Below are 21,743 nucleotides of genomic sequence, written 5' to 3'. Positions count from 1 at the left end.
TTGTTAGCATGTTAGCATGATGATAATGGTAGTTAGCATGTTGTTAGCATGATGATAATGGGTTGTCAGGGTGTTGTTAGCATGTCGTTAGCATGATGAGAATGGTAGTTAGCATGTTGTTAGCATGATGATAATGGTAGTTAGCATGTTATTAGCATGATGATAATGGTAGTTAGCATGTTGTTAGCATGTTGTTAGCATGATGATAATGGTACTTAGCATGTTGTTAGCATGATGATAATGGTAGTTAGCATGTTGTTAGCATGATGATAATGGGTTGTCAGGGTGTTGTTAGCATGATGATAATGGTAGTTAGCATGTTGTTAGCATGATGATAATGGGTTGTCAGGGTGTTGTTAGCATGATGATAATGGTTGTCAGGGTGTTGTTAGCATGATGATAATGGTAGTTAGCATGTTGTTAGCATGATGATAATGGTAGTTAGCATGTTGTTAGCATGATGATAACGGTAGTTAGCATGTTGTTAGCATGTTGTTAGCATGATGATAATGTTAGTTAGCATGTTGTTAGCATGATGATAACGGTAGTTAGCATGTTGTTAGCATGATGGTAATGGTAGTTAGCATGTTGTTAGCATGATGATAACGTAGTTAGCATGTTGTTAGCATGTTGTTAGCATGATGATAATGGTAGTTAGCATGTTGTTAGCATGATGATAATGGGTTGTCAGGGTGTTGTTAGCATGTCGTTAGCATGATGATAATGGTAGTTAGCATGTTGTAGCATGATGATAATGGTAGTTAGCATGTTGTTAGCATGTTAGCATGATGATAATGGTAGTTAGCATGTTGTTAGCATGATGATAATGGGTTTTCAGGGTGTTGTTAGCATGTCGTTAGCATGATGAGAATGGTAGTTAGCATGTTGTTAGCATGATGATAATGGTAGTTAGCATGTTGTTAGCATGATGATAATGGTAGTTAGCATGTTGTTAGCATGTTGTTAGTATGATGATAATGGTAGTTAGCATGTTGTTAGCATGATGATAATGGTAGTTAGCATGTTGTTAGCATGATGATAATGGGTTGTCAGGGTGTTGTTAGCATGTCGTTAGCATGATGATAATGGTAGTTAGCATGTTGTTAGCATGATGATAATGGTTGTCAGGGTGTTGTTAGCATGATGATAATGGTAGTTAGCATGTTGTTAGCATGATGATAATGGTTGTCAGGGTGTTGTTAGCATGATGATAATGGTAGTTAGCATGTTGTTAGCATGATGATAATGGTAGTTAGCATGTAGTTAGCATGATGATAATGGGTTGTCAGGGTGTTGTTAACATGTCGTTAGCATGATGATAACGGTAGTTAGCATGTTGTTAGCATATCAGCATGATAATTTCACATCATGCAAACATGAACAACGAACAAAGAACCCATCGTCTGAGAACTTCAAACCCACTTGTTGGTTTGGAACCAGCAGCCTCCAGGCAGGTGGAGTGGGCGTGGCCAGCTGCCTCCGGGCGGGTGGAGTGGGCGGGGCCAGCAGCCTCGGGGTGGATGGAGTGGGCGGGGCCAGCAGCCTCCGGGCGGGTGGAGTGGGCGGGGCCAGCAGCCTCAAATTGTTAAAGTGGGTGTGTCCTCTCTGTCTTGTGATGTGTCTCATGTTTGTTTGTTTGTTTGTTTGTTTGTTTTGCTCTCAGGCCTCCCAACCCCATCGAGTACCTGGCGGCGTTCCTCCTGAAGAACAAGGCCCAGTTTGAGGAGAGGAACTAGTCCTGGAGGCTCCGCCTGACCTTTGACCTGATGACCTTCAGGAGCTCGTAGCTTTTCTTTTCCTTTTTTATTGTTTTCTTTTGTAAACCACAAAATAAAGATGTTGCACAGAGGGGCGTGGCCTTTTATTTTGAAGCTTTCAAGCTAAAGCTGGCGTGGCCTTTTATTTTGAAGCTTTCAAGCTAAAGCTGGCGTGGCCTTTTATTTTGAAGCTTTCAAGCTAAAGCTGGCGTGGCCTTTTATTTTGAAGCTTTTCAAGCTAAAGCTGATGGGGCCTTTTATTTTGAAGCTTTCCAAGCTAAAGCTGATTCAGATGTTCACGTTCGGTTTGCAATAAGACCCTCAGAATAGCTGACAAAGAAAATAAAATCCAAAAATGAAAAATCCTAATCCCCCTTCCCTGTGGCCACAGCTACAAAACTAATCAATCAATAATCCATCGAGCTACGCGGTGTGTGTGTGTGTGTGTGTGTGTGTGTGTGTGTGTGTGTGTGTGTGTGTGTTCGCTGCTCTGTTCTGCTGACATGCTTCTGATTCAAGAAACGTTTTCTGACCAGCTGAACCTGAGTAACGGAGCCACCGCAGCCCTGGGATTAAGAAACGTGGATTATTCATCCTGACATCATGTGTGGTTTGAGGTTTTGCAGCAGATTGAGCGCTTTACGGCTCCTCTGTACTGATTCACATTGAACACTGTCACAGGAACCTGAAGGCTTAACGTTCCTGACAGAACCCTCAGTGCTGCAGCCGAAGGTTAAACAGCCTCTGACCCCTGAGATTACAGATTACAGAACGCTCTGATGGTCTCCCTCTCTGGACCTGGATTTCATAATCCAGTTTATCAGGATTAAATTCTGCCCTTCACAAACATTTAAATAGATTGAATTGTATTTAATCCTGATTAAAAATAGGATGGATTACATAATCCAGGTCCAAAGTTTCAGGTCTGACACCTGGCCGATCCAAAACCTAAAACTTCATCCAGGAACCACAAACACACATGAAACATGCCATCCCATAATTTATTGAGTAGATGATGGATTATAAAACATTTCAGTGTCTTTCACATGGAAACTCCCTCAGTCAGACTTCAGGTGAGACAGCGCCACCTGCTGCTCAGCCAGCACAGGTGTGCAGGCAGTCCTCCAACATGGCCGACAGAGTGTGTGTGTGTGTGTGTGTCGGCTGCGGCTGCCTTCACCTGAGGACATGAACACCTGTCCCCCTGCTGGCCTGTGGGGGGCGCTGCAGGCCAGACAACATCACAGCCCTGAACTGTTCAAATAAAATCCCACAACACATTTGATTTATGTTTTATTATATTCATACATGTTTTTACTGCTCGTGTGTGTGAGTGTGTGTGTTTTACGTTTACAGAGTGTGTGTGTGTTTTATGTTTACAGAGTGTGTGTGTGTGTGTGTGGTTTTACTGAATGAGCCGCTTACACACAGCTTTGCCATGATAATACCGGCTTTCTCTGCTGAGTGTTGCTGGTGAGGTGTCAACGCCGCATGACACACACACACACACACACACACACACACACACACACAGATCCATTCTGACTGTTTTATTCTGTGCTGGACGGAGCGATGACCGTTCTACTGAATTCTAGTTCTGTGGGTGAATTGGATGCTGACATGACACAGGAGAACCCTGGTTCTCCAGGCGTTCTCCAGGTGTTCTCCAGGTGTTCTCCAGGCCTCTGGCTTATGTGTTTGTTTGGACGCTCAGATGAACGGGTTCACTAACAAACTAACAAACAAACAAACAAACAAACAAAAACGCGGCTCTGGGTTTGGGGGTTTGTCTTCAGCACAAGTTAAAGCAAAAGCCTGAGATCCTGTTGGTCGGCCTTCCAGCCAATCACAGACGAGCTCACAGCCTCATGACTGACCCGGAAAATGTTTCAGGATCTAAAACACCGACGGTAAAAACGGTTTGGAGTCCTGAAAGACTTTCCTGCACATCTGCATTCCCAGAGTCTGGGCCTCTCAGCGTCGACAGGCACCAGGTTTCTTCTTTGGTTCTTTAAACTTCAGTCTCTGCTGCTCGTTCAGTCTCTGTGAAAGAGACACTGGACGATATTTCAGGGTCTAATTCTTCATGACACTCAAAGACGCTCTGGAAACCAACAGGAAGAAACCTGGTGCCTGTCGCCACTTCCTGTCCCACAGTTTCATCTGTGCAGGAGCAGGAAGCTGCGATGGCGAGGCGAGGCGAGGGCGGGGCCACAGCGAGGCCATGGCGAGGCCATGGCGGGGTCACGGCGAGGCCTCGGCGAGGCCACGGCGAGGGCGAGGCCACGACGAGGCGAGGGCGAGGCGAGGGCGGCGTTTGGAAGCAGAAACACAAACTGAGGTGGCAGCAGACGACAAAATAAATTCACCACAAAATCTGAGCTGAAGCGAAAAGTAGAGACCTTTAACCTTTAACCTTTAACCCCCCGGCGCCATGAGAAAATGACAGATTTGATTTGAACAGCGGCGCCCGAAGGCCACAAGGAACCAGACGTCCACCTGAGCGCCGCCGGAGCGCCGACTCCAGCAGTGACATCACTTCCTGTTGTCGGGCGCCTTTATTCACTTTAAACTTTGCTTCCCCACACAAATCTCTGCTGCAGGAAAACGACTGAAGACAGGAAGAAGACAGGCATGAGAGGAAGTGTTTGTGCATTTTATCGACCAATGGCTGCCCTGCCGTAGGAGGGGGGCGGAGCTTCAGATGTAGAACTGGTGATCGGCCAGGCTGTCCATGAAAGGTCGGACCAGGTAATCTGTGGAGAAGTAGAAGACCAGGCCGAAGGTGATGGAGATGGGCAGAGCCGGCAGAGCTTTCTTAAAGATGGCCAGCAGCAGCAGAGTGAGGCACAGGCCCTGCAGATTACACCAGATTACACCAGATTACACCAGATTATACCACACTACACATTATGTCAGATAACATCAGATTACACCAGATTATATAACGGATGAAAATGCCAGAGCTACTGAACCAGCTGATATTTACTGTGTAAACTGATCGTGATCAATACCAATACAATCAGTACCTATACAATCAGTACCAATACAATCAATACCAATACAATCAGTACCAATACAATCAATACCAATACAATCAATACCAATACAATCAGTACCGATACAATCAGTACCAATACAATCAATACCAATACAATCAATACCAATACAATCAGTACCAATACAATCAATACCAATACAATCAGTACCAATACGGTGATCAATACCAAACTGCAGACATTCTGGGTTCATTTCAGGCAGAATAAAAACTTCTGAAACACATGAAGGCAGCGCGGCTCGTCGCCCCGGAAACGCTAATGTTTGGGCTTTTGGGCGCACAGCGAGAAAAACATATATCCCTCCGCCCCGTCTCTACACGCCGTATCCCTCCGCCCCGTATCCCTCCGCCCCGTCTCTACACGCCGTATCCCTCCGCCCCGTCTCTACACGCCGTATCCCTCCGCCCCGTATCCCTCCGCCCCGTCTCTACACGCCGTATCCCTCCGCCCCATCTCTACACGCCGTATCCCTCCACCCCGTCTCTACACGCCGTATCCCTCCGCCCCGTCTCTACACGCCGTATCCCTCCGCCCCGTATCCCTCCGCCCCGTCTCTACACGCCGTATCCCTCCGCCCCGTATCCCTCCGCCCCGTCTCTACACGCCGTATCCCTCCGCCCCATCTCTACACGCCGTATCCCTCCGCCCCGTCTCTACACGCCGTATCCCTCCGCCCCGTCTCTACACGCCGTATCCCTCCGCCCCGTATCCCTCCACCCCGTCTCTACACGCCGTATCCCTCCGCCCCGTCTCTACACGCCGTATCCCTCCGCCCCGTATCCCTCCGCCCCGTCTCTACACGCCGTATCCCTCCGCCCCGTATCCCTCCGCCCCGTCTCTACACGCCGTATCCCTCCGCCCCGTCTCTACACGCCGCATCCCTCCGCCCCGTCTCTACACGCCGCATCCCTCCGCCCCGTCTCTACACGCCGCATCCCTCCGCCCCGTCTCTACACGCCGTATCCCTCCGCCCCGTCTCTACACGCCGTATCCCTCCGCCCCGTCTCTACACGCCGTATCCCTCCGCCCCGTATCCCTCCGCCCCGTCTCTACACGCCGCATCCCTCCGCCCCGTCTCTACACGCCGTATCCCTCCGCCCCGTCTCTACACGCCGTATCCCTCCGCCCCGTATCCCTCCGCCCCGTCTCTACACGCCGTATCCCTCCGCCCCGTCTCTACACGCCGTATCCCTCCGCTCCGTCTCTACACACCGTATCCCTTCGCCCCGTATTCCTCCACCCCATCTCTACACGCCGTATCCCTCCGCCCCGTATTCCTCCACCCCATCTCTACACACCGTATCCCTTCGCCCCGTATTCCTCCACCCCATCTCTACACGCCGTATCCCTCCGCCCCGTATCCCTCCGCCCCGTCTCTACACGCCGTATCCCTCCACCCCATCTCTACACGCTGTATCCCTCCGCCCCGTATCCCTCCGCCCCGTCTCTACACGCCGTATCCCTCCACCCCGTCTCTACACACCGTATCCCTTCGCCCCGTATTCCTCCACCCCATCTCTACACGCCGTATCCCTCCGCCCCGTCTCTACACGCCATATCCCTCCGCCCCGTATCCCTTCACCCCATCTCTACACGCTGTATCCCTCCGCCCCGTATCCCTCCACCCCATCTCTACACGCCGTATCCCGCCCGTATCCCTCCACCCTGTATCCCTCCACCCTGTATCCCTCCACCCTGTATCCCTCCACCCTGTATCCCTCCACCTTTCCCGCCCGTGTCCCTTCGCCCCGTATTCCTCCGCCCCGTCTCTACACCCCGTATCCCTCCACCCTGTATCCCTCCACCCCGTCTCTACACACCGTATCCTCCGCCCCATCTCTACACCCCGTATCCCTCCGCCCCGTATCCCTCCACCCCATCTCTACACCCCGTATCCCTCCGCCCCGTCTCTACACCCCGTATCCCTCCGCCCCGTCTCTACACCCCGTATCCCTCCAGCTTTCCCGGCCGTATCCCTCCGCCCCGTATCCCTCCGCCCCGTATCCCTCCGCCCCGTATCCCTCCGCCCCGTATCCCTCCGCCCCGTATCCCTCCACCTTTCCCGGCCGTGTCCCTTCGCCCTGAGCTGCAGGACGTCGGTTTGCTGCTGTTTGTCTTTAGGAAATAGTTTCCAAAGAAATTCTTCACTTCCTGTCCTATCAGCTGACAGGTGAGTTCAGTCTGACAGACGCTGATGGAGCTAATCTGACCTGACCTGTCACCTGGCGTGAGTGTGTGTGTGTGTGTGTGTGTGTGAGAGCCTTACAATAAGGATGGCGACGAAGCAGGCGAGCGTGGTGTTCCAGTCTTCTCCGGTGGCGGCGGCTTTGCCCACCAACACGCTGTAGAAGATAAAGTCCCCGAGGCCGAGCTTCACTCCCCCTGAGAAATACAGCAGACACACCTGAGCGCCTGAAGTTTGACCCCCGACCCACCTGGAGCTCACCTGTGTCCACCTGCAGGGTGGCCGGTGGAGTCGATTCAATTAGAGTTAATGAAACTGAACTTACTGTCCTCTTCTAGGTCCTCATCTGCTGGGTAGGACCTGGACGGTCTGCTCTCTGGCTCCGCCCCTGCGCTGCTCTGCTCCGCCTCTTCGCCTTAACACACAAACAGAAATTCAGCAAACAGCGCAGCAGTGACCAGCAGGAGGCGGGACGTCCTAACCCCAACCCCAACTGAAGCTGGGCTGTACCTTCCCACAGCGGAGCGGCGTCCTGCGCCGGGCGCTCGCTGTGCGCCGACGGGTTCGCCATGCCCACCGTCCACACCATGGCAGCTGCAGGACCACACACACACACACACGCACACACACACACACACACACACCAACATAACATCAAACATTTAAACTCCGGGCCTCAACAGATCCTGCAGAAACACTGCAGTTCATGTTGGAATAATCACAGACAGAACAGATTAACAGCAAATATTTTTTTAAAAAATCTGTCATCCTGATGTCTGATGATGTCACTTGACTGAGCATTAAAGTTTCACCGACAACATGCAGGACTGATGATACAACAACAACAACAACAACAATATCAATATCAATATCAACAACAACAACAATATCAATATCAATATCAATATCAACAACAATAACAATAACAATATCAATAACAATATCAACAACAATAACAATAACAATAACAATAATGATGCGTGACTCACAGGAGTAAATCAGAGCAGGGAAGATGGGCTCGTTGCGTTCCTGAGCCGTTTCCACCAACATCCTGAGAGGACCTTTAGGACACAGGACGGCCACCAGGTCTGCACACACACACACACACACACACACACACACACACACACACACACACACACACACACACACACACACACACACACACACACACACACACACACCAGAAGATTCTATTCACTTTCCCTCAGCTAGAGTTTGGGAATAGTTTTGAATATTTCATAGTTTGTTACAGGTGAGCAGCTGTCAGACAGCCACGCTGCATTCACAGGACCACGCCCACTCAGCCCTTGTCCCGCCCACGCAGACACGCCCACGTGGACACGCCCACTCAGTCACACCCACTCAGTCACACCCACTCGTCCACGCCCACTCGGACACGCCCACAGGCAGACACGCCCACTCGGACACACCCACGTGGACACGCCCACTCGGACACGCCCACAGGCAGACACGCCCACTCGGACACGCCCACAGGCAGACACGCCCACTCGGACACGCCCACAGGCAGACAAAGCCATGGAGTTGTGCGCCTCCTGGAGGTGAAAATCTGAAGGAAACTTCAGTCTGTCGGCTTGTGGTTCTGAAGTTTCCACCAAACACCTGGACTAGCCCGATGCAGGCTGTCAGGTAATGTGTGGTAATCTGTTTGGTAATCTGAGTTCTCTGGTAATGTGTGGTAATCTGTTTGGTAATCTGAGTTCTCTGGTAATGTGTGGTAATCTGTTTGGTAATCTGAGTTCTCTGGTAATGTGTGGTAATCTGTTTGGTAATCTGAGTTCTCTGGTAATGTGTGGTAATCTGTTTGGTAATCCGAGTTCTCTGGTAATGTGTGGTAATCTGTTTGGTAATCCGAGTTCTCTGGTAATTTGTGGTAATCTGTTTGGTAATCCGAGTTCTCTGGTAATTTGTGGTAATCTGTTTGGTAATCTGAGTTCTCTGGTTATGTGTGGTAATCTGTTTGGTAATCTGAGTTCTCTGGTAATGTGTGGTAATCTGTTTGGTAATCTGAGTTCTCTGGTAATTTGTGGTAATCTGTTTGGTAATCTGAGTTCTCTGGTAATGTGTGGTAATCTGTTTGGTAATCTGAGTTCTCTGGTAATTTGTGGTAATCTGTTTGGTAATCTGAGTTCTCTGGTAATTTGTGGTAATCTGTTTCGGCAACCTGAGTTCTCTGGTAATTTGTGGTGATCTGGTAATCTGGTCATCTGTGGTCTCTGTTTGGTAATTTGATCTGTGGTCTCTGGTTGGTAGTCTGTTGTCTCTGTGTGATAATCTGGTAATTTGTGGTCTGTGTAATCTTTTGTCTGCTTTGAACAAATAAACTGTTACTGGACCTTCACTGGAACACAGTCAGAACATCTCATGACTAATAAAGAACATCATAACTGAAAGAACGAAAAACATGCAGAACATCTCTAAGCTGAAGAACGTGTGTGGCACCTCCAGACTCCGCCCCTCTCTTTCCTGCTGCTGCAGAGACACTCCTTCATGTTTTTATCACATGCTGTATATGTTACTGTGATGACGTTCTCCTGGGTGAACCCACTCAGGCGTTAAACAGTCTGCAGTAAGTCAGGAACTCAGGTGGGTTCTCAGCCACAGGTGCTCCTGGGAGAACATCACCCTCCCGTCATTTCGGAGTGCTTCTCCTGGTTTATAAATGTCTCCAGGCTTGGCTCCTCCCTGCCAATCCAGCCTTCTCCATCCTCCTCCTCTGATCTGTTCCTCTGATATTCACCTGCTCCACTACTAAATACTGTGTCATTTTACTGTGTTGAATCTGCACGGCTGGCATCATCAGCTTGACTCACAGATAAATAACTTATAATTTAACTTATAACTTATAACATAATAATAACTAACGTGCTTATTTCTGTTTGTTATTTTGTGTTGTTGTTTTCAGTTGAGTCTAAATGGCCCTCAGCTTTGCTCAGCGCAGCTTTAAGGAAGTGACCCTGTGACCCCCGGCGGCAGCAGTGAGCGCACGGCTCAGAGATACGAAACCAACAAAGAAGTCATGGCCAGAGCCAAACCTGTGTGAAGCCTGACCTCTAGTGGTGAAAGTAAAGTGCAGGTGGGACCTGTCACCACTAGAGGTCAGGCTTCTCACAGGTTTGGGTTTGGGGTCTGTCACTTTCTGCACAGAGGAGCCGCAGAGAGTTAGACAGGTGGCAGCTGACGGCCCCGCCCTGAGCGCTCACCATAGATGGAGATGGCGCCCAGGATGACCCAGGCCGACCACTCGGGCAGGTACTTGATGAAGACGAGCGCCATGAGGGCGCTGATGACGATGAGGTAGGCCTGCTGCAGCTGCAGGGGGCCCTTCCAGTGGATGCAGATCATCCCCACCGCCCCAAAGTTCCAGATGATCATCCCCACCGTCGGGTAATCCATCGCCACGTTGTACGTCTTGAACACCTCCCTGTGGACAGAGGACACATCAGGACACAACTAACAACTGTCCTGCACCGGCTGTCCTGCACCGGCTGTCCCACACCTCCCCAACACTGCCCCACACCTTCCTGTACTGTCCCACACCTCCCCAACACTGCCCCACACCTTCCTGTACTGTCCCACACCTCCCCAACACTGTCCCACAGCGTCTGTCCCACAGCGTCTGTCCCACAGCGTCTGTCCCACACCTCCCCAACACTGTCCCACACCTTCCTGTACTGTCCCACACCTCCCCAACACTGTCCCACACCTTCCTGTACTGTCCCACACCTTCCTGTACTGTCCCACACCTTCCTGTACTGTCCCACACCTCCCCAACACTGTCCCACACCTTCCTGTACTGTCCCACACCTCCCCAACACTGTCCCACACCTTCCTGTACTGTCCCACACCTCCCCAACACTGTCCCACAGCGTCTGTCCCACAGCGTCTGTCCCACAGCGTCTGTCCCACACCTCCCCAACACTGTCCCACAGCGTCTGTCCCACAGCGTCTGTCCCACAGCGTCTGTCCCACACCTCCCCAACACTGTCCCACAGCGTCTGTCCCACAGCGTCTGTCCCACAGCGTCTGTCCCACAGCGTCTGTCCCACACCTCCCCAACACTGTCCCACAGCGTCTGTCCCACAGCGTCTGTCCCACAGCGTCTGTCCCACAGCGTCTGTCCCACAGCGTCCCGACGCTGCTCAGGTGCAGCCCTGTCCCGTCCGGCTGCTGGAACGGTAGATATTAAATTTCTTTCATGGACACAAACTTAGAAACCAAAGATTTAATACTCTGTCATTAATGCACAGTTTACTGCAAATATATTAATATAAATAGAGACGTTACATAATACATAAATAATCCTTCTTTAAGAGGATACAAAGGAATTATGATCAATAGTGGTTATGATCAGTGTAATGTATTGATTATTAATTATTGATTAGAGGCCCACTCACCCGAGGTACATGAAGCTGAACCAGAAGAGGAGCATGAGGGACGACAGGATGAGCCAGCCGTGGATGAACTGCAAGACAACACACGCTGCGTTCAGGGACACGCCGTAAACCTGTTAACCTGCTGCGTTCAGGGACACGCCGTAAACCTGTTAACCTGCTGCGTTCAGGGACACACACTGAACCTGCTGCGTTCAGGGACACGCTGTAAACCTGTTAACCTGCTGCGTTCAGGGACACGCTGTAAACCTGTTAACCTGCTGCGTTCAGGGACACGCTGTAAACCTGTTAACCTGCTGCGTTCAGGGACACACACTGAACCTGCTGCGTTCAGGGACACGCTGTAAACCTGTTAACCTGCTGCGTTCAGGGACACGCTGTAAACCTGTTAACCTGCTGCGTTCAGGGACACGCTGTAAACCTGTTAACCTGCTGCGTTCAGGGACACACACTGAACCTGCTGCGTTCAGGGACTCACACTGAACCTGCTGCGTTCAGGGACTCACACTTAACTTGCTGCGTTCAGGGACACACTGTAAACCTGTTAACCTGCTGCGTTCAGGGACACACACTGAACCTGCTGCGTTCAGGGACTCACACTTAACTTGCTGCGTTCAGGGACACACTGTAAACCTGTTAACCTGCTGCGTTCAAGGACACACACTGAACCTGCTGCGTTCAGGGACACGCTGTAAACCTGTTAACCTGCAGCGTTCAGGGACACACTGTTAACCTGCTGAAGGGACACACTGTTAAGTGTCCTGTTTGTGTTGGTGCTTCTCTTTTTTCGTATTTAGGACAAATGACTATTGGTCCTCAATATTAGTTATCTGTGTCCTGTATGTCATATTGTATTGTATTGTACTGTATTGTACTGTACTGTACTCTATTGTCATGTATTGTATTGTATTGTACTGTATTGTATTGTATTGTATTGTATTGTACTGTACTGTACTGTACTGTACTGTACTCTATTGTCATGTATTGTATTGTATTGTATTGTACTGTACTGTATTGTACTGTATTGTACTGTACTGTACTGTACTGTACTCTATTGTCATGTATTGTATTGTATTGTATTGTACTGTACTGTATTGTACTGTATTGTACTGTATTGTACTGTATTGTATTGTATTGTATTGTACTGTACTGTATTGTACTGTATTGTACTGTATTGTACTGTATTGTACTGTATTGTCATGTATTGTACTGTATTGTACTGTATTGTACTCTATTGTCATGTATTGTACTGTATTGTACTGTACTGTACTGTATTGTACTGTACTCTATTGTCATGTATTGTGAGGATGTCAATGGCAGCTGATTGACTGATTGGTTGATTGTCAGGCGTTCACATTCTCATCATTTATCAAAAGATTTATGAAGAAGGAAAAACAGGGTGAAGCGCTGTGTGTACCTTATGTGCATCCTGACCTCTGACCCCTGACAGGAGCGTGTGCACTCACCTTGTAGCAGCGGTACTTGTAGAGGACGACCAGGAAGATGGTCATGACCACGATGACGCTGATCATGATGATGGTGTTGAGGACGGAGTTTAGCAGCCGCAGGCCGACAGACGCTGTGTCCTCTGTGAACGGTGTGTAGATCCTGCACAGCACACACACACACACACACACACACACACACGTCAGAACACACACCTCCACACTGTGCTCTGACTCGCTGAGGGCGGGGCCACAGACTCATCCCACCTCTGTGGCCCTCAGCATGAAGCTAATGATGTCAGATGGGACAGTAATCTAACCCGACATCAGCTCCTCAGTTTTTTGAAGGAACAGTGTGTAGGATTTTAGCGCCATCTAATGGTGACCAGGCAGAATGCAACAAAACAGACCAACAATTTTTTCTCATTTTCTGTCGTCGGCCCCGTTCTCTTTCTGCTCCGTCTGTTTTGTTTCTTCATCAGTTTAACCCTCACCCTGTTCTGTTCACATTCACTAACATCCTTTATGTTTGGGCTCAGTTTGACCCCTGCAGTTTAAACCTCCACTAAATTATTAGAACTAAAATTGTTACCAAAGTTTATGTGTCGGTACTTTATGTTTCTTTGTTGACGACCTAAATAGCCCTTTAAATAAAACATAACCCCCCCCCACTTATACATCCAGTATTCCTGTTACGCCACTATGGAAAAACATGCAAATCACCATAAAATCTCACTGATTGACCTAAAACTGGACAGAAATATTAATTTTTGGTGTTTTAATGGCTTTATATTATTTCTAAGTACAGATTTTTGTTATTTATAACTGATGCGTTACAAAGTGATTACAGGACATTGAAAACATGTCATCATGACTTTCATGTTTACCCGGTAGGACACATTACAGTAGAAAAACTCGTTAAATATGAAGCCAAAAAAATGACAATCATTTATTTAGACGTTAAACACTGACTGGGGTCAAACTGGGTTTAACACTCACATGCTCTTCATGTGTGAAGGTCTGATCCACCAGGAACACAACCACAGCAAAGCTACCTGCTCTTCTTCTTTGGTGGCAGTTACAGCAGTTCACTGCCAGCCGCCTCACTCTCCCATCAGCCACTCACCAGAGAGAAACTGTGGTTTGGGCTGTCCTGCCTGAGCCACCACAGAAACAAGGAGAAGCAACATGGCCGCCCATGTAAAACTAGGACCAGCACATGTGACAACACTATGATTCTTCTTTCCTTGTTTTTTATACATTTATAAAAAACATGTTTATGAATATTAGACCCCATTTCTGCCCCCAACTCAGTTAAAATCCTACGCTCTGTTCCTCCAGATGAAAAGTATTTTGGATGGAAACCCTGAACAAACCCTGACATGTCAGGCCAGGATCCTGACCGCGATGGCCTTGATAAGGTCAGCTCAGGTGAAGCTGCTACCGAGCAGGTTAGCGCCAGGTCGCCAGTTGCCATGGTAACACACCTAGAGTTCATCTATTCTCACTCCTTGGAACCAAAGTCCCAGGTTTCCTTGAACTCTGGGTTAACAAAGGCGATCACAGAGGGGGCGCTCGTGGAAGCTGAGCTATGAGACTGAAGGCCGTCAAAGACGTTCAGAAGTGGATCAGCTTGTCAGAGGCTTCAGATGAGATCATTTTCTGCAGCAAGATTATAATCTGCACAGCTACAGGCGGACTGTATATAAACACCTACATCAACTGCTGGAAGTGCTTTATTCATCAGTCGGTAAACTTTTACATTTTGGGTAAGCCAGTGGAAAATCAGCGAGATGCACAGAACGTATTTGGAGTGACGGCGCTGTTGTTTTCGTCGTCCTAACAGGCTGAACGCATCACAGACGTATCACACACCAACTTCCTTACAGAGCTCCTGCCGTTATTATGACCTTACAGACACTGAAAACACATCCTGTCTGAATGAGGCTTTCTGGATTCTTCCCAGCTCTTCCTGGACTAACCGGTTTTCATGAAACTTAAACCGCAGGAGGGACATGAGTTGTTAAAAAGAAGTGCAGGATCAAAGTGGGACCTGTGTGAGGTCAGCGTCCCAAACTGCTTCCTGTAACCGGCCACACCACAACAGAAGAAAACACTTTTCCAAGTTCAGTTTTCAGCAAACAAAACAGTTTTCATGAGGACAGAAGAGACAGACGTTTTCAAAAACATTTTCAAAAACTGTGAGAACGCAGCTGGACTGGACCTGAGTGGACCTGAGTGGACCTGAGTGGACCTGACTGGACCTGACTGGACCTGAGTGGACCTGAGTGGACCCGACTGGACCTGAGTGGACCTGACTGGACCTGACTGGACCTGAGTGGACCTGAGTGGACCCGACTGGACCTGAGTGGACCCGACTGGACCCGACTGGACCTGAGTGGACCTGACTGGACCTGAGTGGACCCCACTGGACCTGACTGGACCTGACTGGACCTGACTGGACCTGAGTGGACCCGAGTGGACCTGAGCGGACCCGACTGGACCTGAGTGGACCCCACTGGACCTGACTGGACCTGACTGGACCTGACTGGACCTGAGTGGACCCGAGTGGACCTGAGCGGACCCGAGTGGACCTGAGCAGATCTGACTGGACCTGAGTGGACCCGAGTGGACCCGAGTGGACCCGAGTGGACCTGAGTGGACCTGAGTGGACCTGACTGGACCTGAGTGGACCCGACTGGACCTGAGTGGACCTGAGTGGACCTGAGTGGACCCGACTGGACCTGAGCGGACCTGAGTGGACCTGACTGGACCTGAGTGGACCCGAGTGGACCTGACTGGACCTGAGTGGACCTGACTGGACCCGAGTGGACCTGACTGGACCTGAGTGGACCTGAGTGGACAGCGGGGACCTGACTGGACCTGAGTGGACCTGAGTGGACCCGAGTGGACCTGACTGGACCTGAGTGGACAGCGGGGACCTGAGTGGACCTGAGTGGACAGCGGGGACCTGAGTGGACCTGAGTAGACCTGAGTGGACCTGAGTGGACCTGAGTGGACCTGAGTGGACCCGAGTGGACCTGACTGGACCTGAGTGGACAGCGGGGACCTGAGTGGACCTGAGTGGACCTGAGTGGACAGCGGGGACCTGAGTGGACCCGAGTGGACCTGAGTGGACCTGAGTGGACCCGAGTGGACCCGAGTGGACCCGAGTGGACCCGAGTGGACCTGAGTGGACCTGACTGGACCTGAGTGGACAGCGGGGACCTGACTGGACCTGAGTGGACCTGAGTGGACCTGAGTGGACCCGAGTGGACCTGACTGGACCTGAGTGGACCTGACTGGACCCGAGTGGACCTGAGTGGACCTGAGTGGACCCGAGTGGACCTGACTGGACCTGAGTGGACAGCGGGGACCTGAGTGGACCTGAGTAGACCTGAGTGGACCTGAGTGGACCTGAGTGGACCCGAGTGGACCTGACTGGACCTGAGTGGACAGCGGGGACCTGAGTGGACCTGAGTGGACCTGAGTGGACAGCGGGGACCTGAGTGGACCCGAGTGGACCTGAGTGGACCTGAGTGGACCTGAGTGGACAGCGGGGACAGAGGTGTGGACGTACAGCTGCTGGCCGTTCTTCTCCGTGTAGAAGCTGACCGACTTGATGGTGGCGACCACGACGACCATGCAGAGCGTGACGGGGACAAACAGCATGATGACGTGTTTGGCTCCGTACTTCAGGGTCAGTTCCTCATCGTCCACGTCGGCCTCCTGGTCCGCCTCGCCGCCGTCCAGCACGGGTGAGCCGCCCCGTCTCGCCCCGCCCTGTTGGACCAACACAAGACCAGAGGCCCTACTGTTATCGTCATTATCAATATTATTCATTCATTCATTCATTTTCCAAGCCACTTAACCTGGAAGGGTTGCGGGGGAGCTGGAGCCTGTCCCAGCGCTCACTGGGCAGAAGGCAGGGGAACACCTGGACAGGTCGCAGGTCAGACAGACAGACAGACAGACATATTCACACTGAGGGGCAATTTAGTACCTCCAGTTCACCTGACCTGCAGGTCTTGGACTGTGGGAGGAAACCGGAGCTCCTGATGGAAACCCACGCAGACACAGGAAAACATGCAAACTCCACACACAGAGGACCCTTTATGATCATTATTATTATTGTAGGATCCAGGTTTCCAGGCTCGGAGACAAACACCATCCAATGGCACGCCTGCCGTTTGACCGCAGCAACCTTTGCCAGTTTAGTGTAATAAAGGCATCCTGTTTCTCACCCAGCGACCACATAGAAAAACACTGGAATGAACATTTTGCCCCTCACTAGGTGACCAGAGGGTCAGGGATTTGTGTTCTATTCCCCCCAAGGACTCTACGAGGCCACTCACATTGGCAAGTTTGATCCGCGCCCAAGCACGATTGCCCCTAAAATCCGGATTCTTTGACCAGTGTGATCGCTCCGTATCGTGCTTGAATACAGTAACTTCCCCCGCTCTGCACGGTTGGAGGGGGTGTGCTTCAGCGCGGTACGGGCGCATACATGAGCACATGCACGGTCATGCACGCAGTGCGCGGATGTAAATCATGCAACTTTCCTCCTGCCTCTGCAAAATTGTTTAATGTGCGCAGCTTGATTACCGGCGAATGGCCGCGTTGCGCAATCAATAATCAACCATGTTGTCTGTGTCGCTGTCCGTTGTGCTGCTGCAACCGCGTAGAAACAAAAGTCGGTTTATAATGAAAGTACAGCAGTCTGTGTGCGGAGATCCGGCAGACCTGGTGCTGGCCGGCACCGCGTCGGCACCGGCCGGCACTGGCCGCGGCACCGCGCGGTGTGCGGCCACCCGGTCACCCGGTCTGCCGGATCTGACAGGTGCCGCTCCGGCTGTCAGTTGGACCTTTCTGAAGAAGGAGGAAGTTACCTCCGAAACTGTCAAGGTAAATAAACATCCCATGTCTGATTAAAAGGACCAAAAACGTTTTTTAGTTAAAAGGAAGACATGATGAATGTATTTGAACTATACTGATTTATAATGACGTCGGGCCATGCCTGTTGTCGTATTTCAACGTGATGATGTGCACACCGGGGGCTTGGGCGCGTTTGGGCTTTAGGTAATGTGAGTGCAGGCCAGCCGGGGACTGGGGGGGGGGGGATTTTGGCTTTAGCACGATACGGGCTCAAACTTGCCAATGTGAGTGGGCCCTAACAGTCTCAATGACTCAACCAACCCTTGATTTGCAGGTACCAGAGGTCAAAGAGTCACATTCCTAAACCCTGCATCCTCTCCTGATAAGGAGAGCAGACCCCCACTAAACACAAGGAATGCGAGCAAAGACCCCCACCTACACTCACACACACACACAGGAGCTTTGTTGCATATTAAAAAGGTGGACTTTATCTTTCTAAATGAACTGTGCAGCTATATGAGTAACCAAACGTTCCGCAAATCAGTGACAAGGGTCAGGCTTGTTGGAAAAACCTAACTTACATCTGCTTAAATGAATTGGCAGATGTGGATGGGACCATGTTGTGATTTTGTATGTCATGTTAGGTATCATTGTGCTACTCAGGATAAGGTGAAGTCAATCTTTAGGTCATCTCCAAAATTCCTCTTACAGGTTGGATGATACGAAAACCTGTTAAATACTTTCATCCCAGGGCAATTAACTCTCTGTCTGTGAACCCCCCCTCAGGCGGCCCTGATTGGTCAGTAAGTTGAGACGAGGGGCATCCCTCCTAAAGTTTATGATAACAGATAGCCACCTGATTGGCCAAACTTTCCCGCCTGAGGAGGGACTGCAGGGGTTAAAACCTCTGTGTACCTGAGAGAGAATCAGAGCTTATACCATCAGAGCGTCTCATCGCAAAGCCTCCGCTGGGAGAGCTTCTAAGACCCACGCACCCGCAGAGTTTTTCCTGCGGGACTCCGTTCCAGCAAGCATCCATTCCATCCCGAGCCTTAGCTCCAGCTCCGCACGCCGCTGTCGTCTCCTGCCTCCTGCTGCAACCAGCTGGCCCTCCACCGTCAACCTGCGGACTTCAAAACTCCGGCGAGATCTGCTACCAGACCAAGCAAGTAACCTAACCCTCTATTTGCTTAGACTCTGGTGCGGTATTTTAACATTTATTGGCTCAAACCCCGCGTTTCCAAATTGGCTCACTCTCTAGGTACACATTGGTTCATTTTGCACTGATGCGATATCTATTTTGTGCCACATTTCAGTCACTGTTTGTTTTTATCCATTTCGCGTTTCCTTACCCTTTTTGCCATTCATTACATGCCTCACTGTTTGTTTGTCTGTTTGTGTTGTCTGTCGTAATCATATGCATATCACCTATCGTAGTTAGTTGTGTATAATCAGTAGGTGTAGTAATAAAGTGTGTTAAATTCACGTTCGTTGTTGAGTGGTTTTTGTGAGTGGAATTCTTGATCCCTATTCGGAAAAGATCCGACTGCCCTTTTTATTTTGAGTTGATTATTTCCAGGCATAGACTATCATTTCAAGGAGTAATATTCCCGATATAAACTGCTTTTCTGCCTGATCACCAGAAACGTAGTTTCATCGGTCATTATTACGTCTTTCTCCGGCCCAGTTGCCGTAATAAACTAGTCATCACTCTTAAAGTGTTGATAAGTTTATTCTTATCATTTCCCCATTTATTTGTGATAGTCTGGCCAAGCGAGTAATCCTACATTATAATTATTACTACTCTTGATCTTAGATATTAGTGTTTTATTTCATATTTTATTAGTCCTCACTATGATACTGTAATTATTGCTATAACAATCATCATCATCATCATAACAATGAAAATTAAACACTTGTTTGGGTCTGAGGTGGCGGATTACTGATCATCAGGAACATCTCCATCAGTCGATCCCTGATGTTCAGCTCATCCTGTTACACCAACTGAACTGTTTTTGAACTTTGTCAAAACTGTGTGACCGAAAAGGATTTGAGTCTCAGGTAAAACAAACTCATTTTACCATTTTGGGTTCGGCGTTGGTGGGCGGGGCCTGCTCAGGTTCCGGCCGGTAAGACGGCAGCGCCGGGTTCTCGGCCTGGACCAGCGCCGTCCTCTCGTTGTAGCAGTCCTCCTCGCTGTCTGACGCGTTCATGCTGAGACACTTTGCACCTGCACAGAAAACAGGGAGGTGTTGCAAGGTGAGGCCAGGTGAGGCTGGGGAGGCTGGTGAGGACAGGTGGGACAAGGTGAGGCAATGTGAGACAAGGTGAGGCCAGGTGAGACAAGGTGAGACAAGGTCAGGCCAGGTGAGGCCAGGTGAGGCTGGGGAGGCTGGGGAGGCCAGGTGAGGACAGGTGGGACAAGGTGAGGCAATGTGAGGCAATGTGAGACAAGGTGAGGCCAGGTGAGACAAGGTGAGACAAGGTCAGGCCAGGTGAGGCCAGGTGAGGCTGGGGAGGCTGGGGAGGCTGGGGAGGCCAGGTGAGGACAGGTGGGACAAGGTGAGGCCAGGTGAGGACAGGTAAGGCCAGGTAAGGCCAGGTGAGGCAAGGTGAGGCCAGGTGAGGACAGGTGAGGCAAGCTGAGGCCACACTAATGTTTTTGAAGGCAGCTGCACTCCACCCTGTTAATCTTCAGGCGTGTCATGTGGATATAAAAACATGTCATCATGCGTGTGAACTGTCATGACCCTGCAGCTAAATCTGACGCTGCCGTTCTCATGAACCCAAGAAACCTCACCTGAAATACTTTTCATTTATTAAACCGCTGGCAGTGATAAATACATCATATTTATCTGATACAGACACAGCAAAGTCAAGGTGTCAGAACTGTCTCTGAGCTTTTTTCAAAGTAAAAGCTCATTGGACGTTTCAAGCCGTAATCTGTGAACGGTGCTGAACTTCAGACGGTGGGTTTGTAGCTTCATCCAGCAGGATACTGGGATTAATAATCCTGACAGTCACATGATTTAGAGGTTTAGCTAAACACACTGTTTCCTTTAAGTTTCACAATTTTTATTATAAAGAAAATAAAACAAAATACGGTTTAGAATATTTCTGCTATCACAGTTTCACTTAACTGTGCCAGCCATCAATGAACTAAATAAATTAACCAGATTAGGAATCGGATTTAATTATAACCGTTAAGGCAGGAGGTCCAGGAACACCTGCTGACGTCATGAGAACCGACACACACGGAACCCGTTAACGGCCCTGCGTTCCAACACTCACACTACCATACTATTTAGTAGGGGAAAAGAATTGGCATGCATACTGCATACTACACTGCACACTTTGTAAGGGCAGCTGCAGTACACACTAAAAGTAAAAAGTAGAAGTATGAGATTTGGAACGCAGGGCGTGAGAACAGGTGAGGTGTGTGGACTCAGCCTCTGTGTGTGTGTGTGTGTGTGTGTGTGTGAGAGAGAGAGAGAGAGAGAGAGAAAGAGAGAGAGAGAGAGACAGAGAGAGACAGAGAGAGAGAGAGAGAGAGAAAGAGAGAGAGAGAGAGAGAAAGAGAGAGAGAGAGACAGAGAGAGACAGAGAGAGACAGAGAGAGAGAGAGAGAGAGAGAGAAAGAGAGAGAGAGAGAGAGAGAGAGAGAGAGGAGAGAGAGGTTCAGGGCTTCGACAGCACGGAGGAGGTAAACAGCCTGAACCCGGGCAGGAAGCGGGTCCGGGTCCGGGTCCGGGTTAGATCGGGTCGGTTGGATCCGGGCGGAAGCAGAATGAAAGCTGCGGGTTATGACGCGGTCACGCGCACGTTCACAAACAAACAAACAAACAAACAAACAAAATGAAGCTTTTACCTTTTTAATCCTGCCGTTCCGACATGAAGAGCTGACGACACAACCCGGAAGTCCACAGTCAGCTGACCGCGCACCACGTGATCACCATGGCAACAAGCTCGTGACCGCAGCAGCAGACACTGGAGGCTGAGTGCGCGCG

The 21,743-nt window shown here is 49.9% G+C and overlaps 2 protein-coding genes across 4 annotated transcripts in view; one reads left to right on the top strand and one right to left on the bottom strand.

The window, feature by feature from the left end:
* The window catches only part of dpy30 (dpy-30 histone methyltransferase complex regulatory subunit), a 4,946-nt gene extending 3,097 nt beyond the window's left edge, over positions 1-1,849 (top strand). Inside the window, exon 5 of the mRNA XM_030050577.1 lies at positions 1,664-1,849. Within this exon, the coding sequence (XP_029906437.1) occupies positions 1,664-1,736 (73 nt within the window). The 3' untranslated portion in view covers positions 1,737-1,849. The remainder of the gene's footprint in view (positions 1-1,663) is intronic.
* Positions 1-21,743, bottom strand: part of psen2 (presenilin 2) — a 27,472-nt gene extending 5,729 nt beyond the window's left edge. Inside the window, exons 1-11 of one of the 3 annotated variants that reach the window (XR_003928199.1) lie at positions 21,605-21,743; positions 19,818-19,966; positions 16,442-16,647; positions 12,883-13,024; positions 11,420-11,487; positions 10,226-10,446; positions 7,991-8,089; positions 7,512-7,595; positions 7,327-7,416; positions 7,083-7,198; positions 3,304-4,613 (exon numbers count right to left, since the gene is read on the bottom strand). Coding sequence is in view for 2 of the 3 variants with exons in the window: in XM_030050575.1 (XP_029906435.1) it covers positions 4,458-4,613; positions 7,083-7,198; positions 7,327-7,416; positions 7,512-7,595; positions 7,991-8,089; positions 10,226-10,446; positions 11,420-11,487; positions 12,883-13,024; positions 16,442-16,647; positions 19,818-19,949 (1,314 nt within the window). In the remaining variant the exon portion in view is untranslated. Of the gene's footprint in view, positions 1-2,726; positions 4,614-7,082; positions 7,199-7,326; positions 7,417-7,511; positions 7,596-7,990; positions 8,090-10,225; positions 10,447-11,419; positions 11,488-12,882; positions 13,025-16,441; positions 16,648-19,817; positions 19,967-21,604 lie in introns of those variants that run through there. The other 2 variants (XM_030050575.1, XM_030050576.1) reach the window with 2 other exon arrangements.

This window comes from Myripristis murdjan, chromosome 1 (genome assembly GCF_902150065.1).
Source record: "Myripristis murdjan chromosome 1, fMyrMur1.1, whole genome shotgun sequence".
NCBI classification, from domain to species: Eukaryota; Metazoa; Chordata; class Actinopteri; order Holocentriformes; family Holocentridae; genus Myripristis; species Myripristis murdjan.
This window is presented reverse-complemented; position numbering and strand designations above follow the sequence as displayed.